The sequence below is a fragment of the Vanellus vanellus genome (genome assembly GCF_965231255.1).
Source record: "Vanellus vanellus genome assembly, chromosome: 13".
Classification (NCBI taxonomy): Eukaryota; Metazoa; Chordata; class Aves; order Charadriiformes; family Charadriidae; genus Vanellus; species Vanellus vanellus.
In genome coordinates this window covers 12,273,889-12,291,428 of record NC_138918.1, presented here as the reverse complement: position 1 = coordinate 12,291,428, position 17,540 = coordinate 12,273,889, and the positions used below count along the sequence as shown (strand labels likewise).

The window sequence follows — 17,540 nt, the reverse complement described above, 5'->3', positions numbered from 1 at the left end:
GAGGGGAGTGAGGGAAGAAGGGTTCAGCCTTTTGCGCCACTCATGGCAAAACAAAGGCAGTGTCTCTGCCTTGCTTGAAGGTAGGACTGGGGCCACCCACAGTCGCCTCTGGCTGCTGGCGCGCAGCGGGGCTCTTGCCTCGAGAGCCTGTCTGCCCAGGTGTTTTGTGCACCACTGTCTGAGCACCACGTGCTGCTCCGTTCCCAGGTACGGTCTGGAGTGCCTTTTCAGATACTACAGTTACGGGCTGGAGAAGAAATTCCGGCCAGACATATTTAAAGACTTTCAAGAAGAGACCATCAAGGATTACGAAGCTGGTAGGTGCCTCATTTGTCATCCTCTGGGGTTGGCAGCGGTGTAGCTCAACTGCATGGCTGCCCCTGGGCCTTTTCTCATGACTTTGGGGAAGCCATGTAATGCTGTACATTAATGTGTGCGATGGGGACCAGCTGGATGTCCTGTTGCTCGCTTCACGGGAGAGGGTTGGGCAGACGCTTACCAGCCTGAAGACTGCTGGCGAGGTGGAGGGGGGGCATAATGGGAGGCTGTAGCTCTCCGAAAACATTTCCCTAGAGGCACTGATTCCTCTAGGTTTTCTCAAGGCCCTGCAGTAGCTGAGCCTTGTCACCACCAGGTCAGCTGAGCCTGGAGAACATCCCCTGTCAAGAAGGCAACCCAGTATTGATGTAGGTTGCTTCACTCCAGGTTCTCCCTCTTGCCTCAGTTGTGTCCACCAGTGGGACAGGAGGGTCTGGGGGGTGAGTGGTGGGGAAGCCTGGAGGAAAGGGTTCTGACATCTGGTTTGATTTTTTTTTATATATATATTTTTATTATTATTATTTTATTTTTTAATTTTTTGTTCTGCTGATGTCTGGTTTGGTTTTCTCCCTCTCCAGGACAGCTCTATGGGCTGGAAAAGTTCTGGGCCTTCTTAAAATATTCCAAAGCCAAAAATCTGGACATTAACAGCAAACTGCAAGAATACCTCAGCAAGTTCAAGCGCCTCGAGGACTTCCGAGTGGATGTGAGTAGACACAATGCCTGCACCATACTAATGGTCCCTGCAAAAACACCCCGCGGCCCCCTCCAAGGAGGATTTTGGGGGCTGGTCCCCAAGCAGTGCCAGGCAGGGGAAGTCAGTGACACCTAGTGTCATGCCCTATCATTGCAGCCAGGCCAGGAGCAAGCTGCAGGGTTTGAATATTGCAAATCCACTTCAGAGTGGCTCTCTGGGGAATTGGATGAGCCTATCTTCCCTGATGAACTGAGAAGAGAGGAAGAAAGTGAGTCTTGATGGCTTGAGTGGAGCCAGCATTGTGGGGAGCTTCAGCTCCCAGACTTCTGGACTGTACCCCTGTGTGGGAAGGAGGTGCCTAAGAGCAAGTTGTCACCCTTGTGCTTGATTGGAAGTCAGTCTGTCTTTCTGTCAGCAAATCTGGCAGCGATAGATTTAGAGAGGAGGGCAGCTGTGTGCTTGGGGTGAGTATGCATGTTCCTTGTGGGTCAGGGAGAAAAGTTGCAACTGGAGGTTTGCAGGAGGGCTGTTCTCTGATCCGGGGGGAGGGCATCTGCATTTGGAGGACACTGTGCTGATACTGGGGTGCTTCTTTTCCAGCCACCTATGGGGGAGGAAGGTGGACACAAGAGATACCCTACGACGTCAGGGGGAGATGGCAGGAAGCGCTACCCATCCCAGTCTTCCAGCAAAACGGTCAGCCAGTGCCCATCCAGCCAAGCCCACGCCTCGCCCAGCCAGCCTGCACAAGAGGATGCCAAAAACCTGAGCCACCAATCCCCTGCCCCGTCAGCTGCAGAATCGCAGACAGTGGGGAAGTAGAGAGGCTGCAGCATCTGCTTCCTGCCAGGGGACAGGGTGGGTTGGTGGGGGACTGGCTCAGAGAAGGGGAGACCTGAGGGGTGGGACAGGAAGGGAGCTGGAAGGTGGGTGCCCAGGAATAGGCTGCTTGGGAGAAACTTCAACGCACACAATTTTTTCTCTTGTGGCTGGAAAGCAAAGACGATCTGCATCTAAAACACCATTTTGCTATTACGACCCTGACCAGAGCCAGACCCGCTCCTGGCAGAACCACCCTTTGCTTTTCCTTCCCTCCCCTCCTGTGCACACACTCATGTCTTAGTGTCTCTTCAAAAAAAACAAAAAAAAAGTGTTCTGGCTGGGTTGGAAAGGGGAGATTTTTTATTATTATATATATATATCAAGTTTTAAATTATTGCTAGAAGTTCGTCTGGATTTACCAAAACAAGTCTGCTCTGCGTGGCCCCAACGACTCCCCTCTGTGTCCCTCCTTGGATCGCAGAGCAGCCTGCTTAGGAAGCTCAGAGGAGCGAGGTTCCCTGATGGGGGACCGAAGCCGCAGCATGTTGCGATGCTGCGGAGCCTCTGATCTCCATGACCTGGCTGATGTCTCCCATTCCACGTGTGGCGGTGCCTTTCCGACACTGACCACCGCGACAGGAGCATTGCCCTGTTTGTCCTTCTGGTCCCCCCTCCCCAGCGTCTTCACCTCCAACCTTCCCGAGGGTCTGGCTCTCCATCCGCCCGCCTCTCCCTTCCATCACGGACAATTTGGAAGTCAACCAAAGGACCTTTGCCAAGGATAGGCTTGTTTTGACTCCTTCCTGCGAGGACGGCTGGTGGGAGGCCAGCAGGCACCTGGACTCGAGCCTGTGTGGACGGTGCACCTGCTGCTCCAGGAACGCCCATCGCATGCAAAGACAGGACTTTGCTGAAGGAGGTTTTCTCTTCCTTTTCCCTTGGAAAAATGAAACTACAACAAAAAAAGAAAAAAAAACAAACACCAAAATAACAGAAAAACCCCCAACAACAAAAAAACTCTTTAAAAAGACATATCTCCCTTTGCTTTCTTCCTTGGAAATATTATTGAAGAAAAAAACAAACAAAAAAAACCCCAAACAAACAAAAAACCCACAAAAAAAAAATAGTTGCCTTATGGTGGAGCTGGACTGGGGAGGCTTGCTGGCTTCCTACACCCTGGGGCGCGCTGGGCTCTCGGCCCCCCTGGGCCCAGAGACTCCTCACGGCATTGCTGCCGAGCTGATCTTCCCTGCGGCCTTTTCTCTGACCCCGCAGCTTGCTCGGATGCCTCCCCCCCATCATGGAGACCCCCTGCCCACCCTGATTGTCATGGGGGAAGGTGCTGAGGGCAGTGAAATCCAAGACTTGTGCTCATGAAGTAGTTGAAGCCGCTACGTTGTGTATATACCATTGTAGCATCCTCCCTGCGGTGGCGACTGTATGTGCTTATGGCCTCGCTCAGACTCCTGTGCTCTCTCTGGGCAGGCTGGGGCGGGAGGGTGGTCTGCTCCCCTCTGTGCCTCCAGCGTGGTTGGGAGGTGAGTGGGGAGAGCCATCGCAGCAGCTGGAAGGACTGGTCCTTGGTGCGAGCAAGTGGGAGGGCTGGTGTGTCTCTGGTGCCACTTAATGCTGTAGACTGATGAGGGAGTGATGCAGCCCTAGGGAACACGTCTCTCTCAGCCGTCACTGGCCTGGGGCTGCTGGTGGGTGCGAGCAGGAGACCTGCCCAGCAAAGGAGGGCTCTCGCCTGGGTTTTCTGACATGTCATGTCTTAGTTGGGTGGCTGTGTGGAGCTTCCTGCTCAGGGCAGTGTCCCTGTGCATCTCCAAGGGCTGAGATAACACCACGCTGTTCCTTGCTCGGCTGAGGCAAGGAGATGGCTGTAGAGCTGCTGTGCTATTTACTTGGCTCCTCTGCCCAGCAGCAGCTGGGCTTCAGCAGGCAAACCCTCCCCAGGCTGGCGAGCTGCCTTACCTCGCGAGGGGCACGTGTTGGAGGGGTGAGATCTGCTCCAGGGGCCCAGAAGTAGCACTGGAAAGTCGTGCTCCCACCGTAAGAGTGGAAGCTCCTTTTCAGCCAGAGCTGCTTGTCTGGCTGCTGCTGTGCTCCATCTCCTGGGTTGGGATACCTGCTCTGCAGCTGGCGTGGTTGTGGCTCCAGCATCCTGTCCTTATGAGCTGCACAGTGTGCTCCTGAGCACGGTGTGGAGCAAGCACCGCAGTGGGCTAACTCAAAGATGCAGCTATTTGCGTTACCCTCTCTGCAAAATCACAAGCTGGTACCGAACAGCGTTTTCCCAAAGTATCCAGTTAATCCAGTGCTGTGTCTCCTAGCTGGGAGAAGTCATCTCCAGGGCTGTCCCTGTATATCTGCGGGGCTGGTGGATGGGAGCAGCCAGAAGCTGAGAGTGGAGATGAAAAGGGCGAGCTTGGGCAAGTTGTCCATCAGCAGTGGCTGTGGGTGCTCGTGGGGCCCTGGCTGAAGTTAGCACCTTTCTGAACTGACACTGCATTGAAGATGCTGCTTTAGTGGGTGGGTTAGGGGGGAGGAGGTGGGCTGGTCTGCATGGAGCAGCTTTGTGAACTGCTGCTAGGGTTGAAAGCACAGCTGGGTTTGAGTGAGGCCGGGTAGCTGCTACTTTGCTGTTTCCTGGTGGTGTGATCCTGCCCTGGTCTGTCTGCCCCCGCCACATCACCCTGCAGCTCGGTACCGCTTGCAGGCCCCATTCCAGCACCCCAACCTGTCTGAGCCCCACGGCTTGCTCCGTTACAGCAGCAGTGCCCTGGGGCTGCAGGGTGGTAACTGGGCAAGACGGGCAAGTAATGCTTGTACAGTGCTGTGGCCGTGACTGTTATCTCTGGAATTCCCTTCTCGTGAGCTGGAGTCAGATCTCTGAGGTTACGGATGTGGCTGGGTTTGCCCCTGATTTGGGAAGCAGGAGCCTCGGAGGCGGGAGGTGGGGGTTGATCCAGGACATTGGAGAGGAGTTGCTGGTTGATCACAAGTGGAAGTGGGTCTGGATGTGCCGCAGGTGGTCCTTTGCTGCTGCGTCCCCATGGTCCTCTTGTCGGTGTGTGTTCTCTTTTTGAAGCCAATTGTCTGCATTTTAGCAACAAATTAAATAGGAAATGAGGAGGAATGAGCTCCTCTTTGGAACAACTCGTGCTGTGGAGTTGTTTCTTGTGGAGCAGACTGTGGAATTGCTTGGGTGGTAGAAGAAGTAAGGAGTTTCCTAAAAGCTGAGTTGATTTAAATTATTTTTTAATTTCTAAGTCTGAGACTCTCTAGTCTTGGCACAGAAGAGGTTAAGAGGTTTCCCTGGGGAAGGTGGGTCAGAAGAGCAATCCCAGCCGTCCCGCCACCCTCCGGATTTGCGGACTGTGTGCCTTGTTTTACTGTCTGTGGGGCAGCAGCATGGCCAGGGAGCGAAGGAAAGACATGACAGCCTGAGGCAGCTGTTCCTTGCTCCCGTCTGTCTTCCTCTGCATTTGGGGAACGCAGGCAGTGCACTTCTCTCTGCCGCGGCACGATGCCGCCGGTCATGGCGTGGGTGGTGGCAGAGGGCAGGGAGCTCCGCGATGCTCTGGTACAGGGCAGCACCCTGTACCCCTGTGCTGGGCAGCGGCCGTGGTGAGGCCGGGGCCGCAGAGCACATGGTCCACGCCAGGCTGAGGAGGGGCTGACCGCAGCAAGGCTTTCCCCTCTTACGGCTGACACGGGACAGGTCTGCGGAGGCACTTTCCCTCTCGCTGCATACAGAAGGCATCACACACCGCTGGACAAAGGGACGGCTGTCCAGAGAGGGGTTTTGGTTTTAGCTTGGATGCGTCACCATGATCATGTGTTGTGCTTTTTCTTTTTTTTTTTTTTTGTAATTTTAGTGGTTGGGCATGCATATTCCTGTGAACGCTGATCCGTCCCGCAGCTTGCGAGGGCCGTGTGGTGCTGGCACCCAGCCACCGGCAAGGTCGGAGGGAGCCCCAGCTGCTCTCGGAAAGGCTGGGGGAGGCCCTTGGGCCCATGGGGGGAGTGCTCTCTATCGCGCCCCTCTTCTTGGGAGGTCCCAGGCTGCTACAGCCGCAGCTCCTTGCCGAGATCCTGTGTGTCAGCCTGTCTTTGAGATGCAGGTGGTTGCAATGGGTACAGAGCTCTGGCATGGGGTCAGGAGTGGAGGTGGAAGGTGTGTTTCAGAGGAGGCTTTGTTGCTTTGCCACGCTCATTTTGGGGAAAAAAAATAATAAAAGAAGTAATAATCCTGCTGCTCCATTCGCCTGTCTGTCCCTCTTCCTGCTGCCCCCCTCGCACCACCTATGGTGGCTTGTCACTGTAGCCCTCGGGGTCCCTCGAGTTTCGGCAACTGCTCGTCTTGCTTAGGACTGGTCAACTGTACTGTAACAAAATGATGTGTTAACCTCAGTACCCTGCCACGTGTCTGTACACGTTCCGCATGGCGGTGCAGAGGGGGCCTTCTAGCTGTTAATGCCTTTCCAGTTATTTTATCAAAAGGAAAAGAAAAAGAAAAAAAAAAAAAAAGGAAAACTGTAAATGTAGCAAGCTGTGTTTGCAATGCTTATTTTCTCCTGTCTCCTCTGAGACTGGCTATGTCACTTTGTCACTGTTTTGAAATGGATGCTAGGCTCTTTTGAATAGAGGGTTGCTACACTTGATGTTAAATGCCTCACTGACTTTTTTTTTCTTAAAGTTTCCAGTACAGGCAATAGATTAATTACTTTTTTTGTTGTTTTCTTAAAGAAAATGTTCATCTCGGTGGTGTGGGGCAGGTGGCTGGAGGGCAGTGTTTCAATGAGTAGTTTACAGTTTCACTTTCTGCAGACACTTGAACATAGGACCGAAGTATCTGTGACAAGCACATCCCCTTGGTGGGAAGCTCCAGAGGAGCAGGGAGCACCCTGGGCACCAGCCAGCCCCCTGCGGAGTGTGCTTGGGTCACCCCCAGGGTCCCCATGTTGTCCCCCTGTGGCTCCCTCTCCAGGTGTCAGCTGGGGGCTGGCTTGTGGCAGTGGTGGCCCTTGCGGGAGGGGGTCCCTGGCAGCACTTGGTCCCTCCAGCCTCCCTGGTGTGACCCCCCTCCCCCTACTCCTCTCCCAGCCTGTCCTGGTCTCGTTGGGGTCGGAAACCTTTGGATCTGTGGCTCTGAAACCCCCGCTGAGTTGCGCCACGGCAAGGGTGGCCCTCTCCTTGTTCGCCTGGATCAAAATGGGTGATGGTTTGATGTGCTGGCCCTTCTCAAACCCTGTGTGTCCCAACCTCAGCCTTCTGTTTCCCGAAACTAGAAAGTGTGTGCAACCTTCTTCAGCTGCATTTATCGTAGAGACAAACTTAAAATGACTCATCACAGACCATGTATCACTTGGGAGGAAAATCTTGTTAATATGGCCCGCTGTACATGATCCATCTTCTGTCGATAGTACATAATCTTTGACCCATGTGCTAGGATCATCATCACATATAAAGGAAAAGAAAAAAAAATGTAAAATACTTGAATGAGAGCTTGTATTATAACATTAATATTATTCAGAGTATCTGCTTTCTAGGCTGATGTGATTCATTATTCTAGTAATGCTTTAGTCCTTTGTAATTTGTGGTAATTATGCTTTTTCCTTTTTAATACAAAAAAAAAATGTATAAAAATAAAAACTTCAAAAGACAATGCAGCCTGGGTTTTCTGTTCTGCTGACTTGCCCTCCCCAGGGGGCTGGGAGTGCATGAGCAGGCTGGGCTCATCCCTGGGCGGTTGTAGGTGGGGGAAGAGAGTTGGCTTCCATGGGTAGAGCCGGGCTTGGCACCAGGTAAGTGCAGCACAGGTCAGCCCTGCGTGTCCTCTCCTCGGAGGTTTTGCTTAGGACACGGGTCTAGCGATGGTGAGAGGGAGGTGTCATTTTTGGCCCAGGCTCCCGGCAGGATTGTGCCATAAAAAGATACTGGAGAAAATTCATAGCATGTCTCAGTCGGTTACATGAGTACTTAGGGATGTGCGTAAAGGTATGGGTGCTTTTTGTTGGATCCTTTCTTAAAGGATTTCACTAAGCTCCATGCAGCCCAGGCCAGCAGCGATCCTTCTTTACCCGGAAAGTCTCTTCCCATGGTTTATTGTGGTACACAGCTGCTTTGTTTTGGTTTGTGCCTCCTGTTGGCGTGTGGGCAGCGAGGTGAGGCTCAGCAGGAGGAGGGGATGTACCAGAGCTTCTGCCGTGTAGCACATCAGCTCCCAGCTCTGCTTCCCTGTCCCGCGAGGGGCAAACTCGCTTTACATTTGCAGACATTAGTTTGTGGAGTAGAGATGAAGATGTGGCAGCCCTTAATTCAGACCTGTACTGACCTCTCTCATGAAGAAAAACTGCTGGGGGAAAGTCAGGGCTCTGTTGTATGTACAGGGCAGAGTGTTTCCAAAGCCGTGGCCCCACGGGCTTTCCATGGGGCTGCATCTCATATCCCAGGTGTTCTGAGTCTCAGAAAAATAATGGGTTTAATTCCTATTATATGTAGTTCCAGTGATCTTGCTGGTGTTTCTATAGAGTGCTGCTGCAAGAGGCCAAAGCGTGGCCTGTGAAAACTGAGTGCTAAAACCTTAATAATGATAACTCCCCAAAGCCACATGGCCAGGGAAGCATCTGGCTTACACGCAGGCAGCTAGAACCAAGGAACAGTGCAAGTAATTAAGGAAAAAAAAAAACAACCCACACCTCTCAACTTTGTTTAAAAATAGCTTTCCAGAGCAGTATTTTGTGCCTTAGACAGAAAATAACAGGCAGCAAAAGTGCAGTCATCTCAAGTAGCATGTTTAAGTTCAGCTTTGGGTTTTGTTATGTGTGAACAATAACTTGTTTCCCAATTAAAATACTATTTGGCTTAAATAATTGTCACTCGCTTTGCTAGTCGCTGGGCTCTGGAAGACCCGCAGGCTGCTGGGTTCACTCTGCCTTCTTGGGTGCCTCGGGGATGCTTTCGGAGAGTGGCGTGAGGCTGAGGAGGACCCTGTGTCTCTCAAAGGCTTTGGTTTGTCTGAACGCTGCATCTGTTCCATGCAGGTAATCCAGCACTCCCAGGACTCCGTAGCACTGGTTGAACCTGGAAAGCAAACAAACATCACTAGAAGTTACTGGGATTGCCTCACCCTTCCTATTTCCATCTCCTTTCCGAGCCCTGATAAGCCGTCTCTGTGATTTCTGCCACTGCACCAGTCTCCCTCGCAGCCCTAACGAAGCCTGGGTGAAACTTCTCCTGCAACTTCCCTCCCTGGTGTCATCGTTACCCAGAAATGGTGGCGCTGAACAATCGGCCATCTGTCTCCTGGGCGGCTCAGAGCTGCGGGAGCAGCTGGACGGCCACATCGCTGTGTCTGTGTGCTCCCAAGACCCGCTGTCCTGGGCCACCGAACGGCCGCGCTTCCCGCGTGGGGACACCAGCACAGCCCTTCTGCCCAGAGAGTGTCTCGGCTCTGCAGTGATCTGTGTCCTGACACGAGCTGAGCTTCGGAGGAAATGACTGGTAACGAGAAGCAGCGCGGTGGTTTGGATGTTGCCCGGCATTTGCACGGTGGTAGAACTGCCGCGTTGTCTGTCTCTGCAGGAGGGGCAAACTGTTCGAGGGAGTGAATTTAGTGCACGCCTGGGAGACGGGAACACTTCCTCCACTACTGTGGAATGTATCCCTGAACAACCCACTGAAACTGCTCTCTGCGGTGTAGGAGGAGGCAGGGGATCTCTGCCAGGAAGGGTTAACTGCGATTGTTTGGGCAAGGTGTTATCTGATGGAGTGTTACCCATCCCAGCGGATGGGAGAGGGACAGACAGAGAGACTCCCTGCAAATTTATGTCAGCTGTGTGACTTGCCCTCGCTCTGTCTCTATTCTAGATCACGCGCAGCGTCTGCTCAACTTCTAGGAAGAGCTTTGCAGAGAGCCGTCCCTGACCCGGTGCTTGTGCTGTGGGAAGCCCAGGTGATACCTGCTGCTTCAGACACTATGTGCTTTCTTTCCTCCCGTGTAATCTTAGGAAACTTGAGACCCTCAGCCTCCGCTGGGCTGTTTGTGCTTTGGAGAAGGTTTCCAAGTCAGCTGCTGGAGGAGGGTGGGTGTCAGTGAGGCGGCTGGCAGTTGCGCGGGCAGTGGGCTCTAAGAACTGACAGCTTTCAGCCTGCTGTCGGGGGAACCGTGTAGGCTCCTCTGCTTGTACGCGAGTTACACAAACCCACCTGACCCTCAGAAGGGATCTTTGCCCGTCAGCAGTGCCGGGGGGCGGGCGGGAGGGGAAGGGGGAGCTGAGCAGTGCCCGGACGTACTTGAGGTGGTGGAAGTCGTGGAACTCCGGTGACGGTAGGAAGGGCAGGTGGTAGCCGCAGTGCGAAATGCTTGTTGTTATGAGAGCAAGGGAGAACCACGCTGCGATTGAAACAATGTGAGACCCCATGATCATCGGGCCAGTCATGACAGGCAGTGTGTTGGAGAGCTAGAAATGAGAAACAAACTCTGCTTCATTAATGGGTCCCCAAGAAGCAGACTCCCCTCTAGGAGCTGAATCGTTTCACCTGGGTGATACGTCACATTAGTTTTGCGCACACAACATAAAGGGAAAACCCCTCTGCAAACGCCTTACTAAAATTACATAATCATCAAAGAAATACTTTACTCTGAGCTAACTGTGTTTTACTCGCTGCAGAACATAGTCACAGCCCGAACTCCCTAAGCTTGTAGTAGAGGTTAGATGTGAGATCAAACCGGGGGTGTGAGGGCAGTAGGGCTCCAGAAAATCACCCTGGAGCCAGAGCTCTGAATCTCAGCTTCACCTTGGAACAGTGCTGAAGGTGCCCTTGGGAAACCTCGCTGTCAAAGGGCACTGGCCTGGGGACACGTGCAGTCAAAGGTAGCCACGTGGTGGTCCCGGCTGCATCACTTCATTGTGTCCTACCAGTGGCACATGCGCCTGCCACTGCCCAGGCCAAGTTTACCACACCAGTTAGGCTCAGCGGGACTCTTCAATATAAAAACTCACTCTGCTGCCCAAAGACTATAAACTGCAGAGACTCACAAGGGCTGGTGCTGCAGCCCAGGACTGTTGTTAACAGGAGTCGGTACTGAGAAGTGGAATCTTCCAAAGGCGGGATGTGTTTGCATGAGAAGTCTCAGCTGGAGCAGCACTGGGAGACGCTCCTGCAAACACTGATCCCAGCCACCAGCACGGAAATCTTGATGGGACTCTGAGCCCGTGCAGTAACCCAGACTGTCTGAGTGTCACATCTCGTGCCGGAAGCACCGTCTGTGCTCCCAGCTCTCTTGTGCTCAAGGAAGCACCGTTCAGTCATCTCCTTATCTGTTGGAGGCACTTAAAGCCAGTGCAGTCCAGTATAAACAGGTATGGCAACCCTTCTACAGCTAGCCTTCGTGGCCGTGCAGCTTAGCTTCCTCTTCCTGAGGAAGAAGAGTCTCGGGGCGCGTTTGCTTGTCTTCTCTTACCACTTCTCATCATCCCACAGAAATCACACTCCGTGCAGGAACGGGAGGGTGACCGTGGGAGAATCCACTTACTACGTGTTCTACCGGGTGAGCATAAATGGAGACCACGCCGATGGGGGCCGTCCATTCGTGGTGCTTCTTGTGAATGTGCTTATACAGGAGTGGGAGGTGAACAAGCCTAAGCAGAGAAAACAGAGAAGAAGGGAACGTAGAGTAACCTAACACAGAATTTCTGATGGGGACTTGCTCACGCCTCCTCTTTATAATAAAGATTTTAGCGCAGCTGAAATGAGAGTGTAGGACTCATGGTTTCCCTCTATCTCTTTTTCTTTGACACAGACCCCTCACTTAATGTGTGTGTCCACTGACTGATGTTAAACTTAAGTCCAGACAAATCCCATAAATCGAAGTCCCTGAATGGCTGTTTTTCCCAAACCTGGGAGTACTTTGGAGGGGAAGACTCACTTTATATTTTCACTGTTTTGACTTTACCTACTGGCAACTATTAGAGGCAGAATTTTAGGTTCTGTGGGCCTTTAAGAATTTTTTTTTTTTATGGAGTTTTTTGTCTGTGTTTGTCCAAAAGGAAAACCTACATAGTTCTGAGAATGCTGTGCTCTCTTCTGTGCAGCCTCGCGGGCTTTTTTCTTCCATGCTTTGGGTCTTTCCTTTAACACTGGTGTCAGTGCTTAGGCAGCCTGCTATGCCAGCATCCAGGCTCCGTTTCGTAGGTGCCATACTGGTGAACGGCAGATCGGTCACTGATCTCTTGAGCTTTTTTCTTTCAGGATAGTCAGTCTTGTTCTCCTTTTTTGGAAGAATGACGAGTTACAGCTTTTGTGTGAAGCTAGCTGCTTTGGTTTTTTTTCTTAGCCTCTAAGCTCCGCCACCTTTGTAATTTTACCCATTTTTGCTTACTAGAGTTACGAGCAGCATTGCAGCGCCCAAGCCTCATGTTGTAAGGATGGATTCCAGGACCTGTGAGTCTTCCCATATAAATACAAGATTGGTGGAAGTGGGGGGACTAGGACTATTAATGTTGCAGGAGATGGGTATAAGCTTAAAGGGATGGGGGAAAATCACAAAGCCCTGTTCCTGTACTCACCTGTGTGTATAATAAAAGAGAATTTCCTCTATTAAGGTGAAGATGCTTAGCTCCACAAGAAACCAGTGGAAGGTGGGCAATTCCTTGCTGAAGGTGTTGCCCCACCATTTCATGACGTGGAACATGGGCACCAGCATGGGCAAGGAGATAAAGAACTGATTACACAGCGCTACGCAGATGGCTTGGCGCAATTTCTTTGTGTCCACCTGCAAAAGAGAAGTGAGGACTTGAGGCTAAATCAGAAGCAATGTGGCTTTGAGTTGGGAGGATGAAGAGCCTTGTAAGAGTTGTAAGCTGTTTCTGTGTTAGTTTGGGGATCAACTTTTTAACAAGCAGTCAAACCAGATCTGATCACTAGCCTAATTACAAGAACCGCCTTCCTCTCTGCAGTTGATATACAAGACTCAGCTTGATTCTCCTCGAACCGTATCTGGTTGCAAGAGAAAAGCGTGACAGGTTCTCCTCCCCACTCCTAGCCCGGGAGACTGCAGGAAGGGTTTAGCCAGCAGAAGAGGCAGAGTGAGAAATACTTACAGGATCATTCTTGCCCAGCTGAATGCGATAGCGGGTAATGAAAGTTGGCTTTCCTGTTACATCAGCCACCATAAGGATTCCATTGAAGCACCAGAAAGCAAGGGTAGGCACCAACGCAGCCCCTGTGGCGTGAGCAAAGGGCAGAGGTGTGTGAATAAATTGAGAGCTACGGCTGAATTGGAAACAAAATACAGCGGCGTAGTATCTAGAGGACCCAGATGTGCCAGATGCGTATCCCCTGCCCTGAGAAGCTTTAAAATGGAATATGGGTAAGTTCTGACAGCCAGGTAAGACCTAGGGAATGGGGAGGAGGTTAGAGAAGACAAGTGTCTTATAGGTTGCAATTTGCCACACCTGAGGCTAAGAAAGGGCTTTTCCGGGAGGCTGGGGGATCTCTGTCAGGGGTTGTTTTTAAATACAAGTAGGATAAGGATGAGTTGATCCCTGGAACCTTGTGAGGTCCCTACCAGGCCCGTTCGCCAGCTGTTAACCACAGACAGAGCAGGGTTTTGTAGGTGCTACAGCAAGAGTAAAATTCACTAATTTTACTATAATTTTCAGTAATTAGTTCTACAGAGTCATTCAGCTCTCACAGGAGCAAAGAGTGTTTTTCCACAAGGAAGCCATTTCAGCAGCAGCAAAAAGATCAAATTTTTAATTTGTATGAGGGGTCTAACGATGAACCAGTGCAAAGGCAGCACGGTCGCGCTACATCAGCAGTGGCTGGCTTTGAAGCCTACGTGTGCTTTTTCAGTGGGAGCATTAATGAGTTTGGGAAGGCATGTCCGTGTCCCCCCTCTAGATGTAATACATCGGGTGGTTCCTCCTACAGCAGAGAGCTGTTAAAACTTACCAAGGAGGAAGATTGTCCACTCCTCTCCCTCAAACGTGTAGTAGAACTGTAGCCATGCTGTTTGACAGAAATGGCCTAAGATGTCCCAGATGTCCTGTGCGTGCCTGTGGGAGTAAGTGTTCTTGGTTGCCCATCTTTTCATCACCCACTTTTTCCCCTCCCCCCAGAAAAGTTTCTCCTCGAGCCCCTTTGTTCCAAAAATCTTACCAAGAAACAGAGTTCGCTAAGGCAGTGAATATGAGCAGGCCTGTGCCAAGGACGTAGGCAGTGATCTTCATGGCATCCCAGAGCTTCTCTTCCTGCGAGCAAGCAGCAAGAGTGTCCATGTGTTGCTGCGTCCTACACTGGCATTGTTTGTATTTGAAACACAAGAGGTAAAGGCAGTCCTATGATGGCCCATTATGTTTCACAAACTCTCTAAAGAGCATAATAACAAAGCTGTTATGTGATATTGTGTGTAACTGAGGGGAGGAGTGCACACACATCCATCTGCCGTGCTTACAGAGACCTGGAGTGTCACCGACATGGAATTTCCCTGGAATAACCAAAGGAGAGAAAGGACCGCTGATTTTTTTGATAAAAACAAGGACCTCCTTGTTTTTATTTGGCACATTTATCGGTACCTGGAGGACTATAATATAAGGGGCTTCTGGATAACTCAAAGCAGTCGGAAAGGAAGAACTGGGGGTGAGGAATGGTGCTCCATCGCAACACCTCTCTCCCTCAGTATTTTCTCCCTCCCAGTATGCAGAATGCTTTCTCCCCACAGTAGTCAAGAACTGTTGTGCTCAGATGATCTCATTAACAGCTCCAGTTAATCCAGAACCACTCCTCTCAACCTTCCTCTTTGCTTTGAAGACCGATTCTGAAGACAGGCTCGCGTGCCCGGAAGCTTGCCTTTTTTCCCCCCAAGTATAACAGAGGTTTAATACGGGACAATACCTTTCTTTGCAGAATTCATTTTGCTGTGCCTTTAGGCCATCACAGGTACAACTCAGTTCTAGTACTGAGAGCACAACTTGTCTAGTAGGTACCATGTGCCATCTGTGTAGAACAGCTGCACAGTAACAAGGAGCTAAAATACTCAACTTCTCAAAAGTGTAAAGGTCTCTAAATCCCTGCTCTCGGTCACAGAAATGGTATCTACTGAAAAAATATTCCTGTGTACAGCACAAGGGCAGCTGTGATGTTAGCGTGATTGTAAGGATTTTAACCGTACAAAGCAACTGCAAGAAAGTCAGCAAATTACCAGTGAGACCTTTTGATTCCAGGAATAAGTGTATTCAAAAAGCAGTATTCAATATATTTGAGCATATAAATATTCAAAACCAATTTGTTTAGCAAATATATGACAAATGTATAATTAACTATGTGTCTTTTAGAGTAGCCCAAGTTGGAACTGGTTCTGGAGTTCAGCAATCTTAGTTCAGGTTTTCTTAGGTGAAATACGCATTATGTTTATCTGCAGGATAAATGTTTAAAAAAATAATCAATGCAATTATAAAATAATATAGTGTAATAACCAGCTGGTGTCTTGTTCATCACTCAGTTAGAAAACAGGAAGGACAGTGGTGTTGTGCTGCACAAACAGACTGAAGTAAAAATAATGATTCATAGTTGCTGTCCTGCTCGTCTCCTGTCAGAGAGGACAAACAAGAGAGGCAGCTCACTAATAAATGTTGAATGCAGGTGTGTTTAGGGTAATGCAATATAGAGGAATCCTCTCTACGTGGCTTTTGGTGCTAAGAGATTCTTTTAGATTCTGTAACAGCTACAGAACGTTAAACATCTCCCAGGACTTGTCAGCAATATTTATCTGTCCCAGAACAGAACCTTGCTCATTAGCACTGAGACTTTCCTCATTAAAACAAACAACCGTTTTCTCTTATCATCTTTCTTTTTTTTTTTTTTTTTTTTTAAATCAAGTTAGCAACTGGGGAGGAAGTCATTTAAAGGACTCTTGCCCTACAGCTCGATGTGTGTGAACCCTTTAGGTTTTATTAGAAGCAATGCAATCAGTTGCCAACATTATCGCTGGGTGTACTGAGCTACAAATGCAAGGCAGGCGAAAACCATCTATTCCAGCTTCAGATAGCGTGTGCCAGATTCTGAAGATTCGCTCTCGTAGCAGTTTCATAGTTGCAATTGCATCCATGTTATGCCTCGTGTATGCTGACATGAGGTAAGAATTTCTTAATCTTTAGCCCCTGGAAGACCATCTACATATTCTTTAGAAAAAAGGGTTACAAAAGCTATAAAAAGCTTAGAGCTTTTTAACAAATCATATCCTATAAAACTTTCTTTTTCCTGGGATGAAGAAAGAACATACCAAAGGAAAAACTCTGATGTCTTACAAGTGTCAGAATTTTTAGTTAGACCAAATAGTATTTCAGAGTCTTTAGCATCTTCCAGCCAAAAACCTCAGTGTTGCAAAAACTAGTAACTCCTAAGACTCATCAGACACTGTGAGTGTCCTGCTTTGAGGTAGGACAGAAAGTAGCTAAAGCTCAGTACTTGAGCTATTTTAAAAGCCCTTTGGCAAGAAACTGTCTTGTTTTGAGGCTGTGTTTTTATTGCACGTGATGAAGCGATTACGTGAATGAATCCCACGCAGTATAATTACATGAGCTGTAGAAGCAAAGAAGTTTACATAGAAAAAAAAAATCTTGTTCATCAAGTTCAAGTGCTAACACCCTGTTTCTCTTCATGCCAACGGCTCCAGCACAGTAGTTTCCAAACTCTGACCCATGGATTGCTTGAGATCTTGCCCTTAAAGGGCTTGTAGGAGTTGGCAAATTCCTTAAGTGCAGAACAGGGTTGCTGCCTGCAAGGTAAAGAGACTGGGGCACGTCAGCTGGGAAACGTATTGTTCAGCAGGACCACTTTGAGAACGGGGCCCAGTTAGGTGGCACATCTTCTGGTTACAGGGGAGTGTTGTGGTCTATTTGCCAGGCAAGCAAAGACAACAGGCCCTTCACCCCTCAGTGCCGTGGCTGCAGCCCACTGGAAGGGAAAAAGTGCTGGGGAGATGTTGCTGTGCTGAGCTCCTAGTCGTGCTAAAGTGATCAGAGCGTGGATGTTTCTGTCACTTCTCTTAGAAGATGGTGCAACACATCCCTCCTTCCAAAGCACCCGCGTAACACTTCCTTTAACAGATGACCTTGAGCCTTTACCTGCTTCTGCTGCTCAGCCATGGTGGAGTATCCAGAGTCTCTTGTCATCTGAAATAAGAGGTGATCTAAGTAAGTGAACCTTGTACAGCTGGAGAGTGGAAGAATACACTGCTGACAACAGCAAATCCCCTCAACCTCGAGCTCAGTTGCAAAACTGTAAAATATTTACTCTCTGTGCTCTGTCCTGTCCTGCTCTCTCCTTCGTGTTGGCCATGGAGCACAGCTGAGCTCTTGAGTAGAAAAATGCCCCTATTTCCTGACAAGTTAGTATTGTCCCAGAAGACGAGCAGGGATGCAAGGGTGACAAAGAAAATGGGAGAACAGGCAAAACCAAAGCTTTTGATTGTGGCACTGGCGTGTTGTGGCACAGCTGCCGCCCTCGATCTGGCCCATTGCGCCCAGTAGGAACTCCAGCCCTTCACAGACTGCAAACAAATGACAATAAGGGACACGGGCTCTTCCATAACAACGACATGCTGTTAAACTAACAAGAACGAAAACAAAAATCTGACAACAAACATGTGAGTTTGTGCCACAAAGAATTAACAGAGTAGAGCCCCACACAG

The 17,540-nt window shown here is 50.0% G+C and overlaps 2 protein-coding genes across 3 annotated transcripts in view; one reads left to right on the top strand and one right to left on the bottom strand.

The window, feature by feature from the left end:
- LARP1 (La ribonucleoprotein 1, translational regulator) overlaps window positions 1-9,208 on the top strand; it is a 52,225-nt gene extending 43,017 nt beyond the window's left edge. The window contains exons 18-21 of one of the 2 annotated variants that reach the window (XR_014269656.1): window positions 208-317; window positions 897-1,024; window positions 1,616-3,275; window positions 8,887-9,208. Coding sequence is in view for 1 of the 2 variants with exons in the window: in XM_082489805.1 (XP_082345931.1) it covers window positions 208-317; window positions 897-1,024; window positions 1,616-1,837 (460 nt within the window). In the remaining variant the exon portion in view is untranslated. Of the gene's footprint in view, window positions 1-207; window positions 318-896; window positions 1,025-1,615; window positions 7,503-8,886 lie in introns of those variants that run through there. The other variant, XM_082489805.1, reaches the window with a different exon arrangement.
- Window positions 8,770-17,022, bottom strand: FAXDC2 (fatty acid hydroxylase domain containing 2; the record flags this gene model as incomplete). Its single annotated transcript, XM_082489806.1, has 8 exons — window positions 8,770-8,926; window positions 10,139-10,305; window positions 11,382-11,487; window positions 12,415-12,620; window positions 12,949-13,070; window positions 13,802-13,905; window positions 14,009-14,100; window positions 16,975-17,022. 8 exons carry the CDS (start codon window positions 17,020-17,022, stop codon window positions 8,770-8,772), a joined length of 1,002 nt encoding a protein of 333 aa, XP_082345932.1.
- Between the last annotated feature and the right edge of the window lie 518 nt (window positions 17,023-17,540).